The 17,032-nt window shown below is 43.3% G+C and overlaps 3 protein-coding genes across 5 annotated transcripts; 1 reads left to right on the top strand and 2 right to left on the bottom strand.

Moving 5' to 3' along the window:
• Nucleotides 1-1,634: 1,634 nt before the first annotated feature.
• On the bottom strand, nucleotides 1,635-2,473 carry LOC4325776 (3'-5' exonuclease). Its single transcript, XM_015789104.3, has one exon. The coding sequence runs from the start codon at nucleotides 2,395-2,397 to the stop codon at nucleotides 1,792-1,794; it is 606 nt and encodes a 201-aa protein (XP_015644590.1). The 5' UTR covers nucleotides 2,398-2,473; the 3' UTR covers nucleotides 1,635-1,791.
• A 5,614-nt stretch (nucleotides 2,474-8,087) lies between these two features.
• On the top strand, nucleotides 8,088-10,355 carry LOC107275948 (probable pectinesterase 29). 3 transcript variants are annotated; one of them, XM_066310312.1, is made up of 5 exons: nucleotides 8,088-8,285; nucleotides 8,371-8,652; nucleotides 8,942-9,122; nucleotides 9,204-9,628; nucleotides 9,953-10,355. In XM_066310312.1, exons 2-5 carry the CDS (start codon nucleotides 8,411-8,413, stop codon nucleotides 10,110-10,112), a joined length of 1,008 nt encoding a protein of 335 aa, XP_066166409.1. In that variant the 5' UTR covers nucleotides 8,088-8,285; nucleotides 8,371-8,410; the 3' UTR covers nucleotides 10,113-10,355. The 3 variants fall into 3 exon arrangements, with proteins under 3 accessions (XP_066166409.1, XP_025880723.1, XP_066166408.1); XM_026024938.2 differs by having other exon boundaries at nucleotides 8,942-9,628; XM_066310311.1 differs by having other exon boundaries at nucleotides 8,110-8,652; nucleotides 8,942-9,628.
• Nucleotides 10,234-16,826, bottom strand: LOC4325777 (ATP-citrate synthase beta chain protein 1-like). Its single transcript, NM_001401491.1, has 17 exons — nucleotides 16,658-16,826; nucleotides 14,946-15,057; nucleotides 14,752-14,854; nucleotides 14,594-14,659; nucleotides 14,384-14,507; nucleotides 13,991-14,125; nucleotides 13,680-13,740; nucleotides 13,512-13,588; nucleotides 12,962-13,117; nucleotides 12,747-12,875; nucleotides 12,033-12,165; nucleotides 11,804-11,931; nucleotides 11,600-11,705; nucleotides 11,427-11,503; nucleotides 11,261-11,331; nucleotides 10,881-11,165; nucleotides 10,234-10,699 (listed from the first exon to the last, which is right to left on the bottom strand). The coding sequence occupies exons 2-17, from the start codon at nucleotides 15,043-15,045 to the stop codon at nucleotides 10,624-10,626; spliced, it is 1,827 nt and encodes a 608-aa protein (NP_001388420.1). The 5' UTR covers nucleotides 15,046-15,057; nucleotides 16,658-16,826; the 3' UTR covers nucleotides 10,234-10,623.
• Nucleotides 16,827-17,032: the final 206 nt, after the last annotated feature.

Genomic DNA, 17,032 nt, shown 5'->3' on the forward strand with positions numbered 1-17,032 from the left:
GGGAAAAATGAGAGAGGAAGGGAGATAAGAGGGAAAGAGAGAGTGGTGACGTGGACACCCTGACACATGGGGCCCACGTGGGTCCCACGCTGACTTAACTGTCACGTCAGATAAAATCGGGTCAAAACCACCTAAGAACCTTGAGTGAACGGTTTTGTAAGTCGAGGAATGTGATATATCTTGTTTTGTAGTTGAAGGACGATTTTGTAACACGATGACAAATTGAGGGACCTTGGGTGTACTTTTTTCCTTTATACTAGCTATATTGCACTAAAGAAACTAGTTTTACTCAAATCTTATTCTATGCCTTTGATTTTTGCTAATGGCGTGTGTATTTGAGACCATCTGTGCTAATACGGAGTGTATATGACTAAAGAAAAGGGGAAAAAAAGATAATGTAGGAGCTGTATATGAAGTTTTACGTTCATAGTATATTTACACGACTTTATAACATGAGCTGCACTCAACATTACAGTGTTTTGTGCATCTACCTAAGAGCCACGTGAGTATTTAAATTAATTCTGAAAATCCATCTCTACGGCGCGAGGGGTCGTCATTCGGAACGCAGAAATTAATTCTATAGGATTTTTATAGAAAACAGTTCGATTTCTTGAAAATTTTCGTAAAATTCCTCCAAATCGATAGGTTTTAGAGACTTTAGTAAACAATTCAGATCGCACTCAAGGAATCGAGAAGCACTAGTACTCTATGCACAAGGTGCTGCTAATTGGCATGCGCGCGTCAGTAACGAAAACTGCCGCGCACGCCGCCCTCCCCACGCATTTTTTTCTTTTTTCCTTTTGCTATTTTTCCCGCGTTTTCCTTTTTTCTTTTCATCTTTTTCGCTTTTTCTTTTTCGCTTCCTCTCCCTTTTTCTATTATTTTGTGTTTTTCCCTTTTTTTTAATCGTTAGCACACGTGTTGAGTTGAAAGTTTTCAAATCTTAACTTGAAAGTTTCGAACCTTGAGTTGAAAGTTTTCAAATCTTGAGTTTTCTAATGTGCTGCTTGTTGGTTGGTGTTGATTGCTAATGGCTAGAGCCGATTGCTATTGCTGGATCCCATGTCTGGAGTTGCAAGACCTGCCAAGCTTGATCACGTTAAGTGGAGACTAGAGAGGAGAGATGCCGAGTGGTGAGCACGAAATTGCGATCACAGGTCGAGCGGGCGAGTGCGAGAGGGAGAATGAAACGGATTTCTGTTGGCAGTTTTGTATGGGACCCACTTTTTATTTTTAGGAAGTCAAATTTAACCAATCTCTTGAAGAGTTTTAACATCTTAAATTTTATTTAGAATTCCCATAAATAATATTTTAGGGATGAAATTTAGGAATATTGTTGGTGATGCTCTAATTACGGTGGTTGGGGTGGACGAGGGCACCAGCCTGGCGAACGCGTGCGAGAGGAGCAGCCATGGCGGATATTGGAGGCGAAGGTTGCTCCTCCATCTACGAGGCTCCACAACCTCGTGCATCAGGCTGAACCGGGTGACAAATTAGTCGCCCGCTGGTTCCCTCTCTCTTCCCCTCTCTCCACGTTATCCAAAATTCCTACGTGAAACCACTGTCGTCGGTTATTGTACTTGCTCTAAGCATAAGCAAAAAGAGAGTGCCTTCTAACAAGATGGTCCCAAGAGTTGATGAAACAACAAACTAGAATAGCATTCCAGGTTAGAACGATTGGCTAACATATATAGCACCACTGAATACAGGGGTGACCAAAGCAACAAAGAAAACTACTACTCCACTTGTGCTGTTGTGCATGGATAGTTCCATAGTTGCACTGCATCATGATCAGTTGGCAAGGACCCTCTCGCCCAGCTTGTAGGAAACGTAGGCGTCGATGCAGGCGTACTCGACCTGCGCCGGGTCCAGCTCCCGCTTCTCCCAGTTGCTCATGGTTACGCGCCTCGGCTTCTCCATGGCCATCCCGAGCACCTCCCTCGCGTAGCCCTTCAGCCCCAGCCTCCTCCCGGTCCCGACGAGGCCGAGCCGGCGGTTGCAGGCGTCCTCCAGGTCCACCGGCGCGGCGCACCAGACGCCGTAGTCGGCCTCCAGCTTCGCCGCGTCCTCGCCGACGCCGATGCCGACGAGCCGCACGGACGGGTCGCCGAGGAGGTCCGCGACGGCGGGCGGGACGCGGTTGGCGTAGAACAGCTGCAGGACGAGGCAGAAGCGCTCGCCGGCGCAGAGCTGGAGGACGGCCACCTTGGAGGTCTTCCAGGAGACGTGGTTGGGCTTCCACTCGCAGTCGAGGCCGACGATCAGGCCGCGGCCGCCCCTCGCCGCGGCGCGGACGCCGCGCGCCCACTCGTCGGCGGCCGCGACGTCGCTGGTGACCGTCGTGTCGATCGTGGCGGAGCCGAAGCGGACCGTGTGGCGCGTCGTCGTCATCACCATGCCTGCGTTCTAGGAGTAGCTAGCTAGCTAGTGGCACTGGAGTTGATCGTGGTTATGACTCTTGTATTTGTAGTGCAGAATGAGTTGATCCATTGGATGGCAAGTAAATGGCGCTGTACTTTGGAAGTTGGAACGACTAGTCCACGATCCTAATCCCGAAGAGTCGTCAATTAAGTTCCCGAGTGAAGAATCATCAATGAAAAGTGTATACGTTGTGTTGTGTACTACTACTACGAGCAAGTTTAATAGTATAGCCCACTACTAGCTCCAAAACATCTATAGCCAATGTAATAGCCAATTTATACAATAGTTGCTTACTATACTATTAGTATCTGGTCCCACATGTCGTATACACATTATGTTTTGGAGTCCGTACTGCAGCTGGCTGCAGATCTATAGTCCGTTGCTTTTCTCTCTCTTCCTTCATCTCTTTAAAATATGTTTATCTTTATCTCATGGAGTATTACACACCAACCCTCATGAGGCATACAGATCTTTTTAATTTGCCCTCTTCTTAATAGCCATGTCAAGCAGTCAAGGGCTAAAAATTATTATGTATATTTTGAGACGGATCGAGTAAATTTATAGTATATGGCATACGGATTTGCGTGCCAAAAAAAAATGTCGATCGAGCACAAGAATTAGAAGAAGAAACTGTTGCTACATTTCAAATTTTTACCAAGGAATTAGCTTATCTTCTCCATCAAACCACAACTTCATCTACAGAGAAGGTACTTGGCTATAAAATCCATGACCAAATATGTGTTGCTCGAATCGGAGAAAGTTTGGGTGAGAGCGGTGATGGTGGAGGAAGAACGGAAAAGGCATAGGAAGGAGAGAAGCATGTCGAGGAAGGAGATCGAGATGGCTTTGAATTAGGCCTTTTTCGATTAATCTCCAAGATGGAGAGAATGGAGGGGACTGAGGGGGATTTATTCCACACCTCAATAGGTTCGGAATAAATCCCCTCCAAATCTCCCACAATCCTTTTAGGAGAGGGATTAACCGAATAAGGTCTTAAAGGAAATTAAAGGGGAAAATCAATTCATACAATATTTGACACAGCCCATTTCCTCTATTTATAGGCCGAGACGTTCTCTCGGCGCAACTTCGACCAGTGTAGTGTGGATTTACTTGTCGTACATGTACAGACCGCCCCAAAGTCCCCTGTAGCCCACTTAATAAACACAATTGGGTCTTGATGATGTAGTGGACTTCGTGATAATAGGTCTTAATCATGAAGTGGTACTACACATTCAAGTGGCTTTGATCATGAGTGACTAGAGAGGAGGGGAGACAAAAAAGAAGGGCGGGTCTAGGTGCTACTAAGATGAGAGGAGATTGAACATGAACTCTCTTCATCCATCCATGGAGTGAATGGTGGCAGAGAGACAATCAAGAAGAAACATAGAAAAAAAATACCCTATCTATGTTTCTAAAAAAAATATACTATCTATGTTTCTAAAAGAGTATCTTTTCAGTTATAAACTTGGAAAGTAAAGATACTCTTTTAGAGATGAAACAGATAATAAGGTAAACATCATTTATACATGGAAAGTTTACTAGATGGTGGTTGTGTTGGACGGAGACATGTCCAAGCTTGCGAACAAGATCGGTGTTTGAGCAGTAACAATATCCATATAATATGTCACAAACTTAGGTGCTTACTATTTCTAGAATCAGGAGGCATACATATTCAAGGTACAACTTGGTAGTTGGAGCCCAACTGGAATCCTATATGGAGCCCAATCCTAAAATTTTGGGTCTCAAAGCAAAAATTAGGCTCCAACAGGTTCCCCTAATATTGTTCCAAAAAATTGAACTCCCCAACATAGGGAAAATTACTCTTCACAAGTAGGGGAGGCCGCGCGTGCTCCCAATGTGCCGCGAGAGAGAGTGTCTGTCGCGAAGGAGCGGGGGGAGGGGGGGATCGCGTGGGGTGGCAATGTACGCTCGATTGTGAATGAGAGAGGGGGCTTTTTTATTTTGTTGTTTGGTGTTGGACCCACACTTTTGTTATTGGGAATCAATTGTTTGGTTATCTCTTACAACATTGCCAAGAAATTGGCTAAATTGCATCCCCAAAAATCTGATTTTGGGAATTCTAAACAGATTTTTTATGTGCGAAAATAGTTGTCCCTGCAAGAAATGAGGTAAAATTGACTCCCTAAAATGAAAAAAATGGGCCCCATGCGAAACTACAAGCCAAAACCAGTTTATTCCTCATCCATCCGTGTGATGACGATATTGGAGACACGTGTAGAGGTCGACAAGATGGTGAGCGACACAAACCTGCTCTCTGAACAGCAAAAAAAAAATGATACAGTAGCAAGCAGTAGCCATCCTCCTATCCTCCGATGCACGTCCAACGTATGGCATGCTCCATGCTAGCATAACAAATTAGTCAATGCCTTCTGGCCCATCTAGACCATCTCTTCCTCTCATTCTCAACAAATAAACGGAGAAAGAAAGGGTCTTAAAGCCTAGTGGGACCGAGGAGGCAGGACCACAGGAGACATGGTACCTCAAGGTGTCAGGCCCGGAGGTGGTAGCCGTTGGAAGCGGCATGGCGGAGGTGACCTGGTTGCTAGCAATGGGGCTAATCTGATGATGACAACAGCAGGCGACGGGTTTGGAGTAGCAGCGAGGAGGAAGTCAGCAGTGGCGTTTCCTAGTTCGCGATAAGGTGGAGCCTGTCTCCTCAGCTGCGGAGCAGAGGCCTGGCAACGAGGGCAGTTGTAGCCCAGGCGGTGGCTTTCATTAGGAGGAGACGAGGTGGAGGAGGTTGGTATGAGGTCGGGGAAGGAGATGATGCCTAGATATGTGTGATCCTAGTGGACGTGGGAGAGTGGGTTGGCACGGAGGAGATGAGGCCCCCGGCCGGCTGTGGAGACCTGGATGGAGGGCGGTCGATCTGACTAGATCGAGGCAAAGACGCTGGTTGGAGATGGCTCGGTGTAGGTGAAGGTTGAAGAGAATGGCTTCTCACTCCTCGCATAAGAATGAACCGAGAAGACGTGAGTGCGCAAGATTAGGAATGGAAGAGGATCCCTTCCTCAGTCTCATATGTTAGAGAGCGAAGATTACGGGGATGAGAACTCCAAAATTTTTTACAAAATATTTTCTTTATCGGTATTTCTAAGATAATATTTTAAAACAATTTACTAAATTCTCCATAATTATTTTTTTCGTTTGTGTCCTCGATAATTGTCATAAAATTTTATCCATAATCCTACGTCTATCCACCTGTCATATACATTTGCAATACTCGCATTGTTTCAAGTTAGGCCCACATGTCATACGTCCAAATATAGGATAAAGTTGTCCTTTTCTGATAAAATTATTTGTATTGTTGCACTTTTGTGAAATATAAAGCTAAAGTTATAACAAAGTGATAGTTTTGTTTAAATATTTGTACTTTTCTGATAGGCGTTCTCACTGTAACAAAAGAATTTTGGCAGCATATCACTCAAGAGTCAAGACTGAGTTTCAACAAGAATGAGAATTCTAGCATCACACGACTTCTAAGGCATTTCTACTTTATTTTTCCACATTATATACAAACACTAATTAATACCCCTATTTATAGACGACGTATATATCTTTCTAAACTAGCCAATTCTGTTGACAAGAAACAGTAATATATTCCTATCATGAAAGGAATCAAATAGCTTGATTGACAATCAGGGTTTACGATTTCGAGATGGCCTTCCATTTCGGATTTTGGCGGAATGATGGTTTTCACGAAATCCGGTGGAAAGCCAGTAGATTCCGAACAAATTTCATAAACCAAAATTTAAATACAAATTCCTTGAGTTACCGATAAGCTCGCGAAAACCGGTCGGCTTTGGCGAAATTCCAAGCGAAATCATCAAAATTTCAATCGATAAATAGAAAAAAGATAAACTGAAATTGTTTTTTTTAGTTCGTTATTCTTTTCTTTCCTACTGTAAATTTCAGTAAACACACAGAATACATCATTTTTTTTTCAAAAATTTATATCTCAATGGATTCTATGAATATCATACTACTATTTATAAGATTTTATTTGATTTTTTCCTTTTTTATCAATTCAAATTTGAATTTGGATGAAACTCATCGAAATCTCAGACGGCTTCTACTTTCGAGCCTCGTCGAAACCTCGAAATTTCGCGGAATTCGACCGGTTTTCATCGGAATTGTGAACCCTGTTGACAATACTGTCTACCTAGCAAACCTGATCCTCACAATACCAAATATTGAAATATAATCTACTCTTCCATTTTAAAATATAACCTTTCTAGCTATGAACTAGTGTCGGTGTTACAGATAAGACATACCTAATACTTATTTATTAGGCTCAATGAGAGCCACCATATACAAGTCTTATACGAAACCGTGCCTCATATATAGAAGGTGTTCCGGACGTGCAAGGAATGAGAAGTGGAGTTCTACTCAGGCATTATAAGGACTACTCGGATCATATGCATACTTGCATTCCTAGTTTTACTTGGACAAGAAGACAGAGGGTATAAATACAAGACTCTTAAGAGGAGAGGAGAGATGCCTACGAAGGTGAAGACAAGTCAATATAGATACAAACCCAATGTGGAACCACAAAGGCCAACATGAGGGATCTAGAGACATCTCCAATCTCGCCGAGTTCATATTTGAGGAAAAAGACTACACTAGCCGTCGATCATATGTGAGAGCTTCCTGCCGCTAGGCCGACAATAACTAAATTAGATCATCCCAACCATTATAATCGTGTGATACTAATATATAAAGGCAATCCTAAATTAGATCATGTAACTTTGGCCTTTGGGGCTCATTATTTAGCTCGGTTAGGAACGAGTTGGGCCAGACTGTTGTTTGGGTTGACCAAGCGGTAAAGCTAGTGCTCACCTAAGACTCAACTAATGATGATAGGTTTTTCCTAATTTTTTAATGGTGAAATAAGAGGCTATAAAGATAATTATAAGATAAGCCAATGACTCAAGCCTAGTTGTGTTAGGCTTCTCTCTGCTCCTAGGCTGACCCTCTCCTAGAATTTGTAAGTGCTTTGGTGGTTCATGATCTGAACCAACCGTTCAATAAAGAACGTTGTTGAAGATTAAGAGAGAGAATAATACGAGTCACTTCATCAGTTTCATTTAAACAAAGATGTACGTTACGAGAAACAATGTTATACTTCCTCCGTATCATATTATAAGTCGTTTAAATTTTCTCTTAGTCAAACTTTTTTAAATTTGATTAAATTTATAGGAAAAATATACTACATTTTCAATACAAAACAAACATATTATCAATATATTCAATGTTAAATTTAATGAAACTAATTTGGTGTTATATATATTGCTATTTTTTTATAAACTAGATCAAACCTAAACAATATTGACTAAGAAAAAAATCAAATGATTTATAATATGAAACGGGGGAGTGGTAAACAATAATATTAATTATATGATATTCTGATCCTATTCTACATATATGTAGTACTAGCAATTCAGGCACGCTAGCTGCCCGACCCAATCACTAATTATGTAGTAAATCACGCAATAACCTCCGATCGGCAACCAATGCAATTCTGCAACTGATTCTGCAGTATTTTATGAATTGATTTTCTTTTAATACATGTGGCGCATTTACAAGTGAAACCCTGTCACTATAAAATGATGATCAGGTGAATGGCGCGTAAACCCGGATGACTCTGCACCTTGTGCCTCTCTCTGTTCTGAATTCTGATGCTCCAAGTCCAAACCAACAGAATTCAGGTTAGAGATGAATAGTGATGTCTACTCTCGTTGGCTATCTAGACAAGCAAATATCCCAATAAGCTTATATATAGAAACGTGAGATTTGGAGTCGATTGCTAACAAATCCTGATTACTACTGGCCCAAAAAAACAGGTCTCATAATCCTTGCAATTATCCGTTACCATTATTTGTTCTTGCTAGCCACGCACCATTCTTTCTGACATTCTTTGATTCGTAGATCAAGCTTAGCGAATGATCTATCAAGTTTGTCAGGCGAGATGAAGCAAGTTCTGGCCCCCATAATAGCCTTGGTCATTGGAATTGGAACACTAGCTTTCATGGCCATTAGTCCTCAGGTTTGCCATGCTGCTGCAGGAGGAAGTGCTACTGTGGCGAGAAGCATCTTCGTCAGCAAGAAGGGTAGTGGTGCTGATTTCACAAGGATACAAGACGCCATCAACTCCGTCCCATTCGCCAACCGGCGGTGGATCCGGATTCACATCGCCGCCGGCGTCTACAAGTAACACATGCAATTTCATTCTTGTTCAAAGCATGCATTTTTCCTCTTCTGATGTACACTACTGATGAGTCTGTGAAATTGTGTAAGTGATTGTTAGGACCTATTCAGAGTCTAACAGTGATCTTTTGATATTAAATGAGCAATCGTTTTGATTGATCAGAGGTGCATGGATGACTTAAATCAAGACGGATTTTGTTTCGAAATTGGGAGTGCAGAAGATTTTGGTGATTATGATTTGATTGTTTGTGCTAATTAATTAATTTTGGTTTTGTGTCATTGGGTTTGGAAGGGAGAAGGTGAGCATACCGGCGAACAAGAGCTTCATCTTGCTGGAAGGCGAGGGGAGGCAGCAGACGTCGATCGAGTGGGCGGACCACGCCGGCGGCGGCGGCGGGGACTCCGGCACGGCCGACTCGCCGACGTTCGCCTCGTACGCCGCCGACTTCATGGCCCGCGACATCACCTTCAAGGTACGTACGTCGGTGCCACCACACGACGACGTACGACGAGGTGGTGACCGACCGTGTCGATCGCGCCATTGCTGCATGCAGAACACGTACGGGAGGATGGCGCCGGCGGTGGCGGCGCTGGTGGCCGGAGACCGGTCGGCGTTCTACCGGTGCGGCTTCGTGGGGCTGCAGGACACGCTGAGCGACCTGCTGGGGAGGCACTACTACGAGCGCTGCTACGTCGAGGGCGCCGTCGACTTCATCTTCGGGGAAGCCCAGTCCATCTTCCACCGCTGCCACATCTCCACCGCGGCGGCGGCGGCGCCCGGGTTCATCACGGCGCAGGGCCGGAGCAGCGCGTCCGACGCGAGCGGGTTCGTGTTCACCTCGTGCACCGTCGGCGGCGCCGCCCCGGCGTACCTGGGCCGCGCGTGGCGTGCCTACGCGCGCGTCGTGTTCTACCGGACAGCCATGTCCGCCGCCGTCGTCGGCCTCGGCTGGGACGCCTGGGACTACAAGGGCAAAGAGTGAGTCTTGAGTCATGCACTACTAGAAAAAGTATTTTCGCGGGAAAAATAGGTCTTCGAGGTGGACGCCGGCTCCGCCTGCAAAGATCGTTTTCGCAGGCGGCACCTTATGTTGTATGCCTGCGATAAGCTGTCTTCGCAGGCAAACGGCCAACTCCTCCTCGGTAATCATTTTCGTCGGCGGGATTTTCGCTCCGATGGCCATATCCGCCTGCGAAAAAAAAAAGCCTAACAACGGTGAAAATGTTTTTTCTAAGTAGTGATGGTCATCGCCGTCGTCGGTGCATGATCGGAAGTGGCTGATTGCTACGTGGATGCGTGCAGGGAGACGCTGGAGATGGTGGAGTCGGGGTGCACGGGGCCGGGGTCGAACAGGACGGGGAGGGTGCCATGGGAGAAGACGCTGAGCGGGGAGGAGCTCGCCAAGCTCGTCGACATCTCGTACGTCTCCCGCGACGGCTGGCTCGCCGCTCAGCCACGGTAGCTAGCGCTCAACATGGGGATTGCAAATAAAGTGTTTTTTTTCCAGAGAACAATTGCTAATTGCACAGGAATAGGGAGCTTTGGGATCAGTCTGATGGAGGTACAACTGTAGAAGCAGGAAAGACATGCAAATTTTATTTTATTTTTAATAGCAAAAATGATGCCTATCGAAGTGGCACATTGACAATCACAAACATTACAACACTCTCCACGACCGGTGAACACATTAGCATCAGACTAGATTTTTTTTTTCGTTGAGAGAATCGATAGTACACGATGATACAGTAAATTTCCAATATCCCCCATGTTGTCCTAATGGTTCTTGCTTTGACAAAAATCAGGAACAGATCTCAATTTGCAACTAACTTGAAACACGCAACAACAGCGGTCACCGGTGACCCCATTCTTCTCCCCCTAGTTTCATCGGCGTTCACTTTTATGCAATTTCGCTTGACCTTTTGAAGTGTGTACAAAGCTGGAATATCTAGGTAATATTAAGAACAACCGAGTCTTCACTTGGTGTAGAGGACATCCTCCCATGGGTGGCGGTAGAGTGGTTGCTTGAGCCTCTTCTGGTCAAAGGTGTGCCTGCGAACCAAGCGACAAATTTGATCAGCTATGTGGAAATTACAAAAGAAACTATGACTTAACAAAACGGACGTATCTCTATAGTCTATACCATTTATTCTAATGTTAAAGGAAGCAGCTAGAAGATAACATTCATATAGATATACCCACTCAATTGGAATGCAACAAGAATGAGACTCACCCGATGAGACCAATTGAACGCGCAAGCACAAAGAGTCCATTAAGGTAACCAATCTCAACAATCTCATCGATTTCTTGTTTGCTGAACATTCCACTGCCAGAAAGAAGATCCAAGAAAAGCGACCCAATCGCACCATCGACGTTCAGAACCAAATTGTTGGCTTTTGACAGGGTGTAGGTCTCAACCTGGACAGCATACTCCATGTATTTGACAGAAGGGAAATGTGTGTGGGCATATTTCTGTAGAAGCTGCACTCTCTTATCTCTGTTGTCTCTGCTCTTGATCCTAATAATCAAGAAAGGCGAGTGAAATTTGAGGAAATCTATTCTGGATGAAGGATTCTTAGGAAATGTCATGTCAAGCAAACAGATAGAACATACCTGTGACCAATCCCAGGGACACGGATTCCCTTCTTTTTCATACCCTCAACGAACTCATAAGGTGTGAGATTCTACAAGCAATTGATGCATACCTATTAGAGCAACTATGCAAACGCAGGAAACATGGCGATGATGTAGCAAAGGGATAGGAAATAAGTTGGCTCACTCTATCATATGCATCTTTGAAGTACCGGGCAGCATCATCAATTGCACCACCAAAACGGGGGCCAATTGTCAATAAACCTGCAATATTTCAATAGCAATCTTCATAACCTATGCTGTAATATATTCAAACAACTTAACGGACAATGTTTACATGTACATGTAGAAGAAGCTCACCAGATACCAAGCTGGAAACAAGGTCCTTTCCAGCCCTAGCAGTAACTATAGAATTGTGAGCACCGGATACACAAGGACCATGATCAGCGCAAAGCATGATGCACATCTGTCAAGACACATGAAATCCTTCTAGGATCAAATGAAGACTAAATGACTATCATTCAAAAAATAGATTATCCATATCATATTTTACCAATTGTTTACCTCAATAAACTGAGTGCAGTAACGAGGAAGACTGCGCTTGAACCACAAAAGCGAAATAACGTCACCAACTCCATAACCCTGTTCAATAATTGTAGACATGGGGACACCAGCATAGCAGGGTTCCTCGCCTGTATCACAAAAATGCACCTATATTACTTCCTGGTAGGGATAGTATGACAAAGATTGAACATGGAGAATATGTGGAAAAACACATTGCCACCAATCTAACCTCTGTCATCCGAGATAGTGGAGATAATGTGTGTGGGAGCTCGGACCTTCCCACTCTTAATTGCGGTTTTAAGATCCTCTGGAATAGGAGGTGGTGTAATCTCAGTAACAGGAGAGATCTTTCCGTCCTCAACCTGGGAAATACATTTAATTTCAGAGGCTTGATACTCACAATAAAAATTCTCAAAAAGGTTAAAAAGCTTGAAAGACACTGGCCATGACATGTAATCAGTGTTTTCAAGTCGTCCGATTAGTCGCGACTAATCACGATTAGTCGTCCTTATCGCTACCCTGACCTCAATCAGGAACTTCGAAGCGATTAGTTCCACCAGAAAAACTTATCGTCCGACTAATCACGACTAGTCGATCAAATTAGTCGTGGACGACTAGTCTGTTAGGGCTAAAAATATGTGTTGGACTTTACACTTCAGTGGCAGGCCATTTGCCCAGCCCAAGAAGGCCTGTACCCCTCATCTAACCCTAACCAGCCATTGAAAATCTTATTATCCTTAGTTTGTACTATACTATACTAGTATACTATGGTAATTAATACTTATAAACATCTATACATTATCCTGGATACCCCTAGCCTATAGTCACCGACTAATCTACGATTAGTCGTGACTAATTGCGATTAGTCGACTAGTCGGTGCCCTTACGACTAGTCCCGACTAGACGACTTGAAATCACTGCATGTAATAATAGTACTGCTTACCAGTTTCTCAAATGTCTCCTTGATCGCAGTTTCAAGAGCTTCATATGAAGTAGGGACAACTGCCCCGGCATCTTTTAGTGCCTGGTTCTTAGCTTGTGCTGATTCCAACTCACCACCACTTTTCGCACCCTGTTGGGCCAATAAATTAATTCAGATGAGCACTTAAAATACTGTTCAACACAGAAATTACTGAAAAGGAACAGTTTCAGACTTACAGCATGGCCAAACTGCACTTCAGACTTGAATAGACGAGCGCATGTCCCACTAACCCATGCAACAACAGGTTTCTGAACCTTTCCTTGTTTCAGGGCTTCAACAAGAGAATACTCATCTTTTCCTCCAAGCTCCCCAAGAACAACCATCATTTTGACCTAATTCCAATAAACATGGTGCACGATGAGATGTTATTGATACAGCAATGCTCCAAGAATCCAGACGTGGTTTACATAAAATGCATGGATGGCATTTTGAGGAAATATTACTTGCATGCTGAGCAATCCACATGTCTAAATTTATATATGGCTGAGTGGGTGCAAAGGCAATAAAGATAGAACAAGATTATGGTAAAGGAACTGTCTCAGGAAAAAAAAAAGAAGCTAATGAGTGTGACCAAAAGAACTAATTCCAACATTTATCTGATTCAAAAGCAAGATATAAGTTGATCCCTTGATGCAGAGTTGCATGACAAAGATACCAAATAAATGCCCTAAAAGAACGATTGCACTAACATTTGTGTAGAAGATGTTCAAATGTTAACATTCAAACCTGAGGTATGTTGTTGAAACGCAGGATGTGGTCTGACAGAGTTGAGCCAGGGAAAACATCCCCTCCAATTGCAATTCCTGAGTATGTTAAAAAAGAAGTTAGCATAGGTTCAATATTCATGAGATAACCCAATGCAGAAATGTTTACATATATCTATAAACCAGTTACCTTCATAAATACCATCTGTCACTCTGGCAATGGTGTTGTACATCTCATTTGACATGCCACCCTGTTAATGTAATGCAAGTTCAGTTTGTCATTGGGGTTACATATGAGCATTACAATGTACGTTAAGAGCTAAGATGTGAAGTTGCATGTGTACAGATTAAAAGGTCAGATATTTAACAGATCAAAAGTTGGTAGTGCTACAAATGTTCTTTTTTAAAAATAGAATATTGCCTTTTTATGGATCAGAAATAGTACGGAAGGTAAATTTCTTTTGTACAAACAACTTTAACAAAAATCAAATAAATGCATACCGATTTAGAAACAAAGCCAACAGATCCAGGCCTGTAAAGCTTGCATTGAATAATGTTGTCAATGGTTCCAGCAGTATCACCAATCTTGAAAGCACCAGCTTGGATTCCTCCAACTGTTGCTGGTCCAATGATTACCTAGAAACAACAACAGTTACTTGGTAAAATAAACGAGAAACATGCAGGCCGCCGTCAGCGTTAGTGCCTGGCAGGCAATAAAATAGCATGCCAACACCAATATCTGGAATGGACAAAATACCACCATTGTGTTTACATATTATTTTATAAGGAGACAGTAATTTATTCATATTTAATTTGTAAGACTTTTACGGCGAGAATCTGGTGCAAATATCATGTTTGCAAAGCAGTTAAATTCATGCAAGGCATAATCCCTACCTTGTTGTTGGCACGTGCATAACTAATAAGTTGTTTTGTATCTGATTCAGGAACACCCTCTGCTATGATGGCTACAACTCTGATTGTTGGCTGCTTCAAAGCTGACATTGAAGAAGCGGCAGCACTGCAGATTAAGCAAATAAAAAACACTTGTAGTTGTTCTAGGATCATGTGGTTTTTGCTCAAAGGAATATCAGAATGCTAACTAACCTCCGAAAGGATGCAAAGTTGATAAATACATCAGCAGTTGGGTGTGCATTGCAGGCAGCTTCAATTCTGCAAAAATATAAATGAGTATAAATAAATTGTTTACAAACGAACAATCTGTTAATGTACACATGAACTTATATGAGGAGCAGAGCACTCACGTAGGATGAACTGGAATGGCAATTTCTTCTTGTCCAAAGAAAAGTTTCTGAAACCCATCAGAACCAGGATTGATTATTCCAGCAACAGAAGGTGTTTCTCTCCCTATAAAGCAGAGTAAGGTCAGCAAGCAAGAAGCAAAAAAGAAACAACGTGCAACATTTCTTAGCCAATATTGATAAGACAGACAGCGTACCACATAGGAAGTCAAAATCAAGCATCCGTTGGATCGGAAGTTGCTTATAATTATAGAATAACGCTTGGGTGGTTTTGGAGAAAATTTGACCTGTCGCCATGGTTTAGTTCGCCTGCAAACAAAATGCTATTAGCATATGATAGAATATACTAACTAGATCAGAAACCACAAATCTCCTCATAAGTCTTAAACTATCACAACACAAATGTAGTCATGTTATCATAGTAACTAAGGGTTTGGATTGATGCCATGGCTTAATGAAATGACATAGCATGCTAATGTTAGATTCACATGCTTACATAAACTCCTACACTATGCACAACATTCCACTGGCAAATATAAATAATTTACTGTTAAAACAGGGCCTAGAGACATAACTATAGTAGGTATGGAAAATACATTCGAGTGTGATCCTGGGACCTATAGAACACTTCTTAGCATCCCAGCAACTATTGGAATAAGTCAAATACTCATACTTATAACTTATCCATGCATGATCTTTATGAGAGAATTACAAAATATTAAAAAGAACACATCGTTTTTGTGAATCAAGAATCCTCACAGTCTGTGTTATCATTCATAGACAATGTTTGTGGTTACATTAAGTTTGGTTTTTGAACCACTCAACTCAGATCACAAGTGATACTTGAACAACATCAAACAGGAAAACTTTCAACAGAACGAAAAAAAAAACACAGAAAAGATTAAACAATGTGGTACGGGCCCCCTGAACAAAAATGAGACCCACTGGTTCTCAACAACCTCAGAAAGACAATCATATGACAGAATTGGCTAAAAACTATAACACACCTACTGAAATTCTTAGTCAATACAAAATCCTCCTAAAAAATGACAGCATCAAACGCAAAAATACTTAGCCCAACTATCAGTTTGGTTTACAAATATCAGGCATTAGCTGTATCTCGCGCATCCTACTAAAGCTGGAAAACAGATTGCGGGATATAAGTATATAAAATCAAGGTGCACAAATCTATACAGAGCACCGGATCTGCAAAATGTTGCACCAGAAATTCAATTATCATCGTGGCGCACTTCACCTACCTAAAGCAAGCGAATATACCCAACAATGAGCAAACTGATCCAATCATATTTTTACCTCTAAGGCTTAGCAGTCATGATGAGAGTCACACTCCCAGTAAAAACTACAACTAACAACATAACCAACCAAACCGAATCTGAAATTTAACTCTATAAACCCCACGAATCTTAGCCCTGCCATTGCAAACTCCCAAACCTATCAAATCCAACAGGGCCAAACCACGAGATCTCCTCAGATCCATACCAAAAAAAGGAGCCCAAATCCCCCAGTAGCCGACAAACTCTCGTAAAACCACTCATAACGACACATCGACTTCGACCCCCCTTTGATGTCAAAACCAGGATCGCGCCATTTCCCGGACGAATTCAGATCAGACACGACAAAGCAGGGCCATTCCCTCCCCCCACACAGAATCCCAAACCCCCCCCCCCCCCAGCTTAACCACCTCCCCCACGATACGACCGAGATCCCCGCGAGGGAGACGAGCGATCCCGCCCGCGCGAAGCAGATCCCAGGCAGATCCGCGCCCACCAGGGGATCCGGCGCGCCAGCTGTTCGAGCAAATGCCTGACAGAGCAGCAAGAGCAGCAGAGGAGGAGAACGAGGAGTGCGTGGGCAGGGCGGGCGGGCATGGAGGCGGAAGCTTGCTCACCTGCGGAAGCGAGGGCGGAGGGGAGGAGCCGGGAGGCGGAGGAGGAATTCTCCGGCGAGAAATCAAAATTAAGTTTGGAGTAGCGGAGACGGGAGAGGGGGAGGAGGAGGAAGGAGGCGGAAAGCGGAGGAGGACTTTATAGTGGCGGGTAGGGGGTTGGGTTGGATGTGAAGTAGGCGACGCACTTCCCATCTACTACTACTACTACCCACACAGCACAACAACAATTGCGCCGTGAGCAATTTGTGTGGACCGGGTCCATATGAGCCGTAGGTGTAGTGATGGACTAATGATAACTGTAAAAACAGAGTTACTCCCTCCGTCAAAAAAAAAACTCAAGGGTTTGTGACTCTTCCTAGGACAATGAACCCGTCA

This window comes from Oryza sativa, chromosome 1 (genome assembly GCF_034140825.1).
Source record: "Oryza sativa Japonica Group chromosome 1, ASM3414082v1".
In the NCBI taxonomy this organism is placed as follows: Eukaryota; Viridiplantae; Streptophyta; class Magnoliopsida; order Poales; family Poaceae; genus Oryza; species Oryza sativa.